General features: G+C 41.8%; 1 protein-coding gene across 2 annotated transcripts in view; it reads right to left on the bottom strand.

Annotated features, from left to right (window-relative positions):
• The window catches only part of LOC108698334 (disks large homolog 3), a 113775-nt gene extending 102531 nt beyond the window's left edge, over window positions 1–11244 (bottom strand). Inside the window, exons 1-4 of one of the 2 annotated variants that reach the window (XM_041572690.1) lie at window positions 10684–11244; window positions 9888–10019; window positions 5747–5841; window positions 4525–4662 (exon numbers count right to left, since the gene is read on the bottom strand). In XM_041572690.1, coding sequence (XP_041428624.1) covers window positions 4525–4662; window positions 5747–5841; window positions 9888–10019; window positions 10684–10732 — 414 coding nt within the window. In that variant the 5' untranslated portion in view covers window positions 10733–11244. The remainder of the gene's footprint in view (window positions 1–4524; window positions 4663–5746; window positions 5842–9887; window positions 10020–10683) is intronic. The other variant, XM_041572689.1, reaches the window with a different exon arrangement.
• Window positions 11245–12558: the final 1314 nt, after the last annotated feature.

The following is a 12558-nucleotide window of genomic DNA, read 5'->3' as shown; positions in this document are numbered from 1 at the left end:
TGATATTGTCCCAAACATCTGTGTACCTGTGCCAGCAGACACCATATTGCCCCATTTACCTAAGCCAGTAGCAGCCAATGCCTCATATTGCCCCAATCCTTACCTGTGCCAGCAGCAGCCAAAAAATCCACAATATTGCCCCCAAATATGTACATGTGCCAGCAGGAGCCAAAAATCCATCATATTACTCCTTATCATCTGCTACCTGTGCAAGCAGCAGCCAAGATATTGCCCACAAATATGTACCTGTGCCAGCATCTGCGAAGAGGGAGGTGGGAAGTACGATTAATGGGCAAGAGGGGGTTGGAACAGGCAATTTATAAGACCCAGAAACTATTAGGCTGAAGGCCAAACAAACCAGAGTTTAAAAAAAAAATAGAAAAAATTGCAGTGGTAAACATTGCTGGGGAGTGTTGGGCAGTATTCCAGAGTATTGGACCCTTAGCGTGGGGCGGCAACGGTGCTGTGTGCCAGTGGCGGGCCCTTATTTCAGATTTTTCAGTGCACCCCAGTCCGACACATTGTGGTGGAGAGTGGACGGTTATTAGGATTTATACAATCTCACTCAAATAGACTGGATAGTGGGAATTAGATGCATCAGCAAGTCTGGACTGAGAATCAATATAGGCCCTGGCATTTCAGGTACACAGATGCCCAAACAGCCCCCACAAGCCCAATAAATAGTGACTGTTTATGGCATCTTACAGCAGCCCCTTTGGTATTTGCCAGAACCCACAGATGGCCAGTTCGGGCCTGGATGCATGCAGATTGTGTAAGACGGGGAGGAAAGACCATACACGCTTATTCACATCTAGAATGAGTTTTAAAGGAACAGTTCAGTGTAAAAATAAAAAACTGGGTAAATCGATAGGATGTGCAAAATAAATATTTCTAATATAGTTAGTTAGGCAAAAATGTATTGTATAAAGGCTGGAGTGACTGGATGTGTAAAATAATAGCCAGAACACTACTTCCTGCTTTTCAGCTCTATAACTCTGAGTTAGTCAGCAACTTGAAGGGGGGCCACATGGGACATAGCTATTCAATGAGTTTACAAATGCTCCTCAGCATCCAACTCAGATTCAAAAGCAACAGGTATGACCCATGTGCCCTCTTCAAGTCTCTGATTGGTTACTGCCTGGTAACCAATCAGTGAAAACCAAGAGAGCTGAAAAGCAGGAAGTAGTGTTCTGGCAATTATGTTAGACATCCAGTCACTCCAGCCTTTATGCATTACATGTATGCCTAACTAACTATATTTGAAACATTTTTAATTTTGCACAGCCTATTTATTTACCCTGTATGTATTTTTATACTGAACATTTAAAGAATGAAGATGTTAATACAGTATCCCCTATTTACGTAAAGGGGGCTGTATAGAGGATGGAGCATTTACAATTTACAATTGATGAGGGTTAGAGGTTCCCAAAATAAATCTTTCATGTCTAGTGTAGGCTGCCTACACATCTGTAGATCCTATTGCATTTTTGTATCAGAACCTGGACACACTGAACCATTTTCGCCTACTAAAGAATATTAGTACATATATCAAGACAAGATCTTGCATGTTATAAGCCCTTTCTATTGATCAACTAGTTGTATATAGTTCATACCCAAATATTACTGAACCTAATGCACAGTGAATGGTGGCAGTAACATTAGGAAATGATACATTGAATAGTGAGCCCATTTTTCACATGCCGGTGTATGTGCAGGGGTGTAACTACAGAGGAACCAGACCCTGTGGCTGCTGGGGGGCCTAGGAGGTATAGAGGCCTCCATGAGGCCCTAATTCATATACAATTTCAAAAAATATTGGTAAAACAGATCAATCTCTAGACGTTTTGGGGGCCTAAAAAATAATTTGCTGTGGGGCCCAGTAACATCTAGTAACACCACAGTCTATGTGTGCATGTGCGCTGACAGTTAGCAGAAGAGACTGGCGTGCGTCAGAGAGGTGATGGGAATATGTTGCACAAGTGAAGGCTAAGGTAATAGCACTAGTGTAGGAGCTAAAGGAGGGGTGGCACATCATAGTTAAATCATTACATAGGTGGGTGAGGTTGAAAATAAGAGATGAATAAGCATCATATTCAACCTTCAGTCCATCTCTACATTTGATTTAGTGTAAAAGCACAGAAGAGCCTAGAGTCTGCTGGTGCTGGATGTAAAACAGTGAATAAGCACTGATGTAGTGTGACAGAGTGTGAATGTGCTTGTAGTTGTACATTGTACATTACCAGTCTCCCTGCTGTGATGTGTGTACTCACTTTTTGTGCAGTTGTAAATTTTACAGAGAACAGAAATCTAATGTTTATAAATAAAATCAGATGAAAAGTTGCTAGTTATAAAGTTAATTCGACCTGCCCTCTTCTTGGAAATGTTTTCTTTTTACATGCAGCTTGGTGATGGAGTTTTTTTCTGACGGAGTCTGTAAAAAAATGACTGACACAAAACTGCATGTAGAGACTGATTGCTAACAGGGGAATAGTGAATAGTAACTACTGAACTGTTTTTTTTTATTTTTTACAAAATGCCTTACTTACATTCCAGCATTCCATCACTGCGCCCTTAGCAGGTGCCTTTCCTGCCTACCCTAGTTTACGGAATGCATTTTAGTACATGGTCAGGGGAAATCGTTGTCCTGCATGCGCTGTCCTAAGCAAGAGGAATGCAACATGGCATGCTTTTTTACTCACCCATCCTCTGAGGCTGATGTCACACCTGGCTCCTCCCTCCTCAGCCATCACTCCTTCCTCCTCAGCCATCCATCCTGGGTCCTCACTCCTCCCTCCTCAGCCATCCGTCCTGGGTCCTAGGTTCTCCCTCCTCAGTCGTCAGCTCTTGCTCCTCACTCCTCAGGGTGCGCATATTCAGCCTTGTGCCCTGATTATAGTTAATTGTTTTTGCCATTTCTTTTAGCCAATAGGCATTTTAGGTTTTTTAATTGCAGCAATCAAATTTGAGCTACAGCTGACGGCTGAGGGAGAAGCTAGAACCCAGGACGGATGGCTGAGGAGTGAGGACCCAGGTCAGATGGCTGAGGAGGGAGGAATGAGGAGCGAGGACCCAGGTCAGATGGCCGAGGAGGGAGGAGCAGGACCTGACAGCCAGGCCTGCACTGAGAGTCAAAATAGGCCCTGGCATTTCAGGTACACAGAGGTCCAATCAGCCCACACAGACACCCAAACAGTCCCCAACAGCCCATACTGACTTTCTATGGCAGCTTATAGCAGCTTCTCTGGCATTTGCCAGAACCCAGAACTGCTGACAGCTGAGAAAGGAGGAGCGAGGTGTGATGTCTGCTTTGAAAAGGGGTGAGTGGAAAAGCAGGCAACGTTGCTTTCCTCTAGCATAGGAGATTGCACACAGGAGATGGATTTCCCCTGACGATTTCCTAATATGCGTTCCCCTAAATTTGCTCATAGTCTGTACAAAGAGATCCCATAAAACTATGGCAGCATAGGTATTTCCCTGTACTAAGCACAATTCAGTAGGAACAGACCCTAAGTTTGTTTATTGCCTGTACAAAGAGATTCCATAAATGAATACCAGCATTTCCCTGTACCATAGAGCAGGAAGGTCTGAGGTTAGTTCTTTAAAGAATGTATCAATAGTTTACTATGAAAATGTATACCTGGTGGAGTATGCAGTGCCACATGAAAATAAAACTGAGTAACAAGTGACATGTATTAATCTTGTATATATAATCCTTGTATTTTACACTAGTAACCGCAGACACTATTTGCCCACCAACCCTAGAACCCTGTGGCAGACCGCAAAATTCCATCTAAGGAGCCCCACCAAAATGGTTCAAATTCGGCCCGCAGTTATTAAGGCCAGCCCTGCAGGCAGGTAATTGGATCGCCCGCCCACACACACACTGATTCCTTGTGCGGGACTCCAGGAATTTGGCTGATAGAAATTGGTGTCTGGTTGCTGTCAGGGCTGCTCTGCAGATTCCCCCTCTTCTCCCCTGAACTGATAAGTGCAGCAGTACAATGGTAAGCCATTTTTATTACTTGTACTGCCTGCTGGCACCCCTCCCCCCCCCTAACTCTTCCCTTAACTTATTTCTTACACACATTGACTATTAAATCTTCCTTGTCTTCTGTGAATCTGTCACTGCTATGATTTCTGGGGGTATTTATATATGATATGACACCCTCTATGACTTCTGAGGGTATTTATACGTGATATGGCCTCTGTGCCACCGTGCTATGGGTTCTGGGGGTATTTATACATGTAAACCCTGATTTAGTCCTGATTTTCATCCTGAGTTAATGGGGACGTGGCATTAAAATTTCTTGGTTCCTGTGGCTTTCTAATGTGAACTTGGCTACACAAGCCACACATACCACCCCTTCACCTTCCTAATTCAAGCACTGTAGAGACCAATTTCTATTTTGTGACCCACAGACAATGTAACAGTCGGCCAACATAGCACCACACTTTTTCCACCTGTTGTTTGTTCCTTCCAAGACTCACTAAGAAACTCAGAAATATTACTTTGTACATTCTGACCTTGGGTAGGGTTGTGTGCAATGGGCTCAGCAGAGTGAGGGCTCTCTCCTTTTGCTCAGTCGTCCTTGCCATTACACGCACACACTGAATCTCTAGGCCGCTTGGCATCTCTCCCTGAGTCTGGGGATTCTCAGGATCCTACAAGGAAAATAGGCCAGGCTTAGAATACCTTACATTGCTTTTTCAGTTCAACTTTGCAGCAAAAGCTATTTACACAGTTTCAGATTTATACCAGGTAGAGAACACTTCTGGCACACACAGTAGGGCTAATTTACCAGGACACTTCCGATTGTAAGATTTTGAGAGTAGGACCCTTGAATTCTATTACTCAGTAACCCTTAAATTATTGTAAGACCCCTGTTCATTATAAATAATGTCATTATAATAGAGCTGCCTTACTTGCTGACGCTATACAAATAAATGATGATGGTGGCCTGGGGAAGAAGTGCAAAAGCACAAAGGGACACAAGAGTGTTCACAAGTACTTAGTGCTCATTCAGGGAGAAATTCTTGCCCAGGTCTGGCTGTGCTCTGAGCCTTGCACCAGATTAAAACAATTAGTACTAGAGACAAAAAGCAACACCAGTGGGCACAGGCCAGCCCTGTCCTTATGGCAGGTGGTGAGTACAGGGGGGCCTGTTGCATCTGGTGTCCATCACCAGTCACTGACTGAAGGCACGAGGGATGATTAGGGGGAAGGAATGACCTTAAATTCACTCCCTCCTCCCCTCATGCAATGTAACAGTAAGGTAGTGTTCAAAATGCCAAAAAAACACAAAATGTTAGATTGTTCCTGTTTTTTTCTCACTTTAAGAAGATTTAATTCTATCTTTGTTTGAATCAAGTACAAGGTATTGTTTTATTATTACAGAGAAAAGGGAAGTCAATTTTTTAAAATTTGAATTATTTGGACAAATAATTCTGGACAACAGGTTTCTGGATAGCGGATCTGTACAACAATTAAGACATCAGTCCCAAGGACAAGGAGTCTAGAGAGCAAAGGTCTACTCTGATGTTGAGTTTAGATGTGCTAAACCAGGAGTCGGTTATTTACATGTCTTGTATCTTTTTTTATTATTTTTATTAAAATTATAATATAACTATTATCTGGTGCTGTCCAGAACTGAAATTTTAGGCCTTGTTTAGACAGAATGTTTTTATATCTGGAAAATCCCTTTTTTCATCAGAAATGTGGGCTACACAGGCATGCGTGTTCCATTACCTGCATTCTTTTGCTTTGGTAGGGCTCCATTTGTGAGTGCTCAGTGGCCTCAGACTGTGTACAACGCAGCATGACTTCATACCACTCCTGTATGTCTGTAATATATAATGCAGTTGGTTACATAACACCGAGTACAGGAAAGCTTCAGTCACTTGTATGACCATCACTGTGCAAATCTCTGTGTTTCTCAAGAACTTAGTTCTTTATAATATGTTTATTTAAAATGGCATATTACAACAGATATAGGACAGGATATGATATTCATATTCATTTTAAAGTATTAATAAACATGGATTATTTTCTAAATAAATACCATTGGGACTAGGAGCAGGAACATGCTGATGTCCTGGAAATGTCTTTGCCATCACTATGCCCTTTATGTACCCATCTTGCTGGGAAGGCATATTTCAGGAGAACGCTCATGTAAAGATTAAGGGAGCAAGTTGTATTTGTATGCCTGGAATCCAGGGGCTATGGATTCTTATGGTTTGTAACCTCTTGGCAAGTGGATTTGTATAATGTAAGAGTATAAATGGACACCTATAGATGATGGAAAAGCTGCTACATTCTGGTATATGGGGTTAAGGAATGCACCTGCAATTCAAGTAAGGAGCCATGGACTAGAAAGGTTTTTATACATTGGGTAATAGGCTTAGTACAATCAAAGGTACTGAAGGTTCAGACATTGGACTGATCAGTAAACTGCTTGCAGATGGGTGCACCTTGTGCCAGTGAGGGGAGATGATGGGTAGGACATGGGGATGTACCTAAATGACCTTCAATGCCATGTACAACATTGAGCATCTATAGGCACAACACATAAGGGGAGCCCTATACGTATTTACTGTTCAAGGCACGGGTTAGCTGTATTGCTCTCAGCTAATTGGTCCATGAAGCTACAGCCAATAAACCTGCCTTTATGATTTTGTAGAGTGCGAGTAAATTGAAGCATGTGGGGTAACTCCTTGCAGATGGTGCTCTCGTCAGAATCAATCTGGGACCCCATTGTTGCAGGCATCAGTTTTATACTTGAGTCATTGCAGCACCCTATGTACTTGTGTACTTCATGAAATGAACTAAGCGGACATCTAGTACATATGACCTTGAAGGAACAGAGCAAGAGGAATACATATATACAGTTCATATGCTTGATCATCTATATTGCAGCACTACTTTCTACTTTTGTCTCCTGTGCTGGTACAACAGCTTCGGATTAAGGTCTTGTTGCTGTGGGAACCGTGTATTCAGTTCATCCGAGCTGTTTCTAATACAGTCATTGAATAGTGTTCCATGCTTTTGCATGCCAGTGTCACAGACTAAAGAAGGCCTTTAATAGTCTTAGCCTGTCAGCATATGTGTGCTGTGCCCCCATTTCTTCTGTGCTAGGCTGTCAGCTCAGCATATCACGTTTCCTAATTCTGTTAAATGAAAACTACAACTACGTAATGGGGGAAAAAAATGAAAGCAAATGTAAAACACATTTCCAATATACATTATTATTTTATAGTTATTTATAAATGCTGAAATCGATATCTGTCTGGTCATTCCATTTCTTTGTGACTGTAGTGGTCAGCTCTTCTCCTGCCAAGACTCCAGTTCCCAAAATGATCTTGCCTGCTTTTTTACAAGTCTGCTAACTGCAGAGCATGCAAGGCATTGTGGGAAGTGGACTCTTGGATAGAGCAGCAGCACAATTACATTTATAAATAACTGTAAAGCCAGTGGACTATTCTGAATGAATGAATGTATATTACAATTGCTCAGAGTTATATTTTCTTTTATTATGCAAAATGTTATCTTCCTGTTATTTGGGTAGATATTCCCTTTAATATAAAATGGTTCAGCTGGCAAAACATGTTTATACATTCAAGTTTTATTTTTTATGATACTTTTATTTAAACTGTTTGCCTGATAACATATTCAAATATTTGATGAGCATCTTGTCCCAGAGGTCACACGCCATCCACTGTAAAACTATTAAGTTTCAGTTCTTTTAAATAAAAATATCCCAGAGTAGTGTAAGACTTATTATTGAGAACAATGTGAGAATTGCTAAAGGTCCTGATACGTTTGCAAAGTGTTGAGTGTATATTAATATAAGCAGTTCCTTTGTCTAGCAAACGCAGCCATAAAGGAGTCTCTCAGTGTTTGGTGAAGCGCAAAAGGGAACCTAAACAGTTTCGACAACCCTTGTGTATATTGTTTATGAGTGCTGCCATCTTTTCTTTTTTTTTTTTTTATAATATTTTTACTCTGCAATGTCAGTAAAGGTATGGGACCTGTTGTACAGAATGCTCGGGACCCGGGTTTTCCATAATTTGGATCTTCATACCTTAAGTCTACTAGAAAATCATGTAATGATTAAATAAACCCAATAGGCTGGTTTTGCTTTCATTAAGAATTAATTATATCTTAGCTTGGCTTATTACAGAGAAAAGGGAAATCATTTTTAAAAACTGTGATTATTTGGAAAAAATGGAGTCTATGGGAGACGGTCTTTCTGTAATTCGGAGCTTTCTGGATAATGGGTTTCCGGATAATGGATCCCACACCTGTACTTTATATATGTATTTACACAAATGACAAAGCCATTAAAAATATCTATACTAAACTGTGTGTTCCAAGGGCTGAGATTCCCACCTCCTGGGAAAATAACTGAGACTCTCTCAAGCATAACATTGCCAGCTCCTATTCTGCGGGATATTAACCCTTGCTATATTCTTCTTCATTAATGCACTGTTTTTGCTACCCACGATTTAACCACCTCTAATTCTGTTTAATGTGTTTACTGTATTGCACAGTGGTCCTAGGGCTGCATGCTGCACTGCTCAGATTATTGTTTGCAGCCCCCATGTTTGTTGCACAAAGGGGTTATTCACCTTTGTTTTAACTTTTATTATGATGGAGAGAGTGATATTTGCAGTTGGTTCTCAATGTTCATTATTTAGGGTTTTTGAGTTATTTAGCTTTATATTCCAGTATGTAATTTCAGCATTCTGGTTACTAGGGTCCAAATTACCTTAGCAACCATGCATTGATTAGAATAAGAGACTGGAATATGAATAGGAGAGGGCCTGATTAGAAAAAATGAGCAATAAAAGGTAGCGATAACTTATTTTGTTGCCTTACAAAACATTTGTTTTTTAGATGGTGTCATTGTCCCCCATTTGAAAGCTGGAAATGGAGACCAATTTAAAAGTTGCTTAGATTTGGCCATTTTATAACACTGAAAATTAACTTAATGGTATTGTTTTGCTCGATCACCAACAAAATATGCAATGTTGCTCTTTTGTGGAGGTAAGGGCCACATGTGAAGCCCCTGAAATCTTGAATTCTGTCCATCGTTACCATTAAGGTGGCCATACACGGGCCGATAAAAGCTGCCGACAGACCGTGTCGGCAGCTTATTGGCCCGTGTATGGGGCCCCCCCGACGGGCTTCACCGATTAAGATCTGGCCGAAAGTCGGCCAGATCTTGATCGGATGGGACAAAAAATCCCGTCGGATCGCGGCCGCATCTATTCGTTGATGCGGTCCCGCGATCCGACCGCCCGTTAGGCATCGTTAGGATCCGATCGTTGGGCCCTAGGGCCCACGATCGGATCAGCCCGATATTGCCCACCTCAAGGTGGGCATATCGGAGGGAGATCCGCTTGTTTGGTGACATTGCCAAACGAGCGGATCTCTCAGTGTATGGGCACCTTAACTGTAGTGAAGCAGCATTGTCACTGCAGCAGAGGCTCCAGTAAGAACACTGGCTTCAGACAGATCACCTTATACCCCAGCCATAGGATTTTAAATAGGGATGCGCCAAATCCAGGATTCAGTTGGGGATTCGCCCTTTTTCAACAGGAATCAACTAAATCCAGGCGCCTGGCCAAACTGAATCAGAATCCAAAAAATCATGTGACTTTTCATAACACAAACAATAAAGTAAAAAATCTTTTAGCCGCTCACTGCACACGTGGTTCTCTTTCTCACTTGTTTCCCTAGTTTACATATGTATCTTTAACAAAGTATTTAGATTCGCCCCAAAATAGTGGATTAGGTACATCCCTAATTTTAAATCCAAAATGCCACAAAACTGACCCATCATTTCATGAAGACTAGTCTTGCGTATAATGATATAGATTTTTCATACCAAGCAGAGCCTGAAACAGGTCACTTCTCAGCATGCAAAGCACTTGCTGCAGGGATGTCCGGAGCTGCTGCTGTTCTGGGGAGCCAAGCTCTGCTTGGTAAGAGTAGAGCAAATGTAAGGCTCTTTCGGTATCTGGGGGGGAAACAAAATAAAATTCTGAAAAGTGGGTAATAAGGCATATTATATACATCTGTTTTGATTCTAGTATGGGCTGCAGGGTTGGATCAGGGAGCTGTGTAGAATTATTTAGGACTGTGTTTTGGAGTGGCTGTTTACAAATAAAGTTTTGTCTGTACATAAACAGTAAGAAATGATCTGAGTAGGTATAATGCACTTTATAAATATCGAACAACAGAGGAACTGGGCAGAGGAATTTTGCACACAAGCTAAGGGATATTATCTGCACTATGAGCCCCTCACAGTCCCACCACACCATTACCCCGGGGTCTAAAAGTTAGTGGAGGACACAGACCGGTGGACAGAGGAGCGTGAGGATAAACAAGAAACTGGTATAATTATTAGCTACTCAGATACACTGCTGCTGCACTTACTTCAGTAAACATTATCTCTGGCATTATGACCAGGTTTGCTGACCCCTTTCTACAAACAGTTGCACCTGGGCGGGTGATTCTGCTGCCTACTCCTAGTTCCGGCCCGGGAAGGGGCTGAGGTAGTGCAGAGGTTGGGGGGTCATTATATGTGAATATTCAACGAAATGTATTTTTTATGGAAGATGTATGAGAGACGTATAACAAAACTGTTTTAGAATAGTATAAAAAAGAGTGCAGGGTCTCACCTCTTCTGGTGGACATTGAGCTGAACTCGGTGGTGTTTAACCCCAACATGTTTAGTTCCAGTGAGAAGCGGAGCAGTGACTCCTACAGCAGCCTGGCACTTCTGCCCTCAGGACAAGGAGGTTCCTTTCACTCAGGGTAGGCTGTCTCTGGTGACATTAACAATCCCGTCCCGCCAGAGAAATTAGTGTTCATCCAGGACTGAACTCCCTCACATTCCCTCAGTCTGTATTCCTTCCTTCATTTCTCCATGTAACTGCTTTTCTGGCATTATTCCTCTGTCCCTCTCACGTGGGAGGTTTAGAAACTAGTACAAAGTGCAAGTGCTCTGCATTTAGTAGCTCACAGCTCTGTGCACACACTAATCAGCAGACACACACACACATTAATGCACTCACACATACTGTATTAATTGATATCATTGCAGGCAGTTGCTCATAGAAAGGAAAGTACAACTAATATTTCACTTGGGCTGTTGTTGTACAGCCGTACGGGTTATACATTATACCACGTGTGCTGTGCAATTGGACTCCAGTTGCACTTTGCTGGGCCTCAGTTACTTACAAAACAATTTCTCTATTCAACCATACAGCTACATAGGCAGATCACTGACCAGTTTGGGTACCAACACTAGTAGACAAATAGGCAATACAAACCCTTACCCAGTCTTTATTCTGCTGGCCAAACAATTAGATTTCCCAGAGGGGCTCTTAATCTATTTGACTGATGATCATATAGTGTACACATAAATAAGCCATTATGACCAATTGGATTTATCTGCATCCATAGTTCCACCGGAATTCAGGCTGTTCACTCCAGCAAACTTGTTGTGATGTTAGCCAGTTTAACAGTTTAACCCTAAGGTTCTGTAAGGGAGAGTCAATGAAGATACTGTTTCCAATTCAAAAAACTATGGAAACACTCTGCCTATGTTCCTGTTGGTCAATTCAGAGACCAGTGCTTATGTATGAATAGCAATAGGACAATTATAGAAAAAGAAGTTCCTGGGAGGGTGGTAGTTTTTAGGCACCACTCCAATTACTTTAATTGCTAGGCCAGTGCTAAACTTCTCCAAAATGTAAACTGTCCTTGTGCACTTTATGATGGGGTAGGCAGCTGCCATCTTTTCCTTGTTCCCAGCAATCGTCCTCACTAGGTCAGGCATGGTGCATGTGAAGACATACATTGAAAAGTTTGGGTCTGCTCATGCTCCGAGCCTGACCAGCCACAAAGGATTGCTGGGATGAGAAGAAGATGATAGCTGTCCGTGCTGCCATAAACCAGCCTGGCCTTGTGCCATTTTGTCTTGTGTTTTTTAAAGGGATATAGACTGACCAGTTATTGATTTAGGCAGTGATATATGTTTTGCATTTCTTTTCTCATTGCCTTTGTTCTAAACATTTGAAAGATAATGTAACAAACAGTATATTACAAAGAACGGGCAATGTGATCAAAAATGGAGGAAAAAAATTTACAATATGTTGCTCTAATGAAAGCATCTGCTACAAATCCATAAATATTTACTTCCAGTTTCAGTTTTGGTCACATTTTCCCATATTGTTCTCATACTTATGTTATGTTCCTCTGTGTCCTGTAGGGCAGTGTCTCACACCGTGAGTGTGTGTTAGACATCAGTAGTGTCAGATACTCATTAGAAACCATTTAGGGGTTGGTGTTCTCACTTCCAGCTGCTCCCAGTCCCCACATTTTTCTGCAGATCAATCCAAATTGGTCACACCACACATTGAGAACATGGTTTATTAACACCTTAACCTCTTTGTTCTGCAGAAAGGGTCGCTGACACAGACTTTCAGGGGTCACATGACAAAGCTTGTATGTGTGTGTAATCTCTTCTACCTTCTAGAGAGGCTTGAATG

The sequence above is a fragment of the Xenopus laevis genome, chromosome 8L (assembly GCF_017654675.1).
Source record: "Xenopus laevis strain J_2021 chromosome 8L, Xenopus_laevis_v10.1, whole genome shotgun sequence".
Classification (NCBI taxonomy): Eukaryota; Metazoa; Chordata; class Amphibia; order Anura; family Pipidae; genus Xenopus; species Xenopus laevis.
The sequence above is the reverse complement of the archived record's forward strand: the minus strand, read 5'-3'. Positions and strand labels throughout refer to the sequence as shown.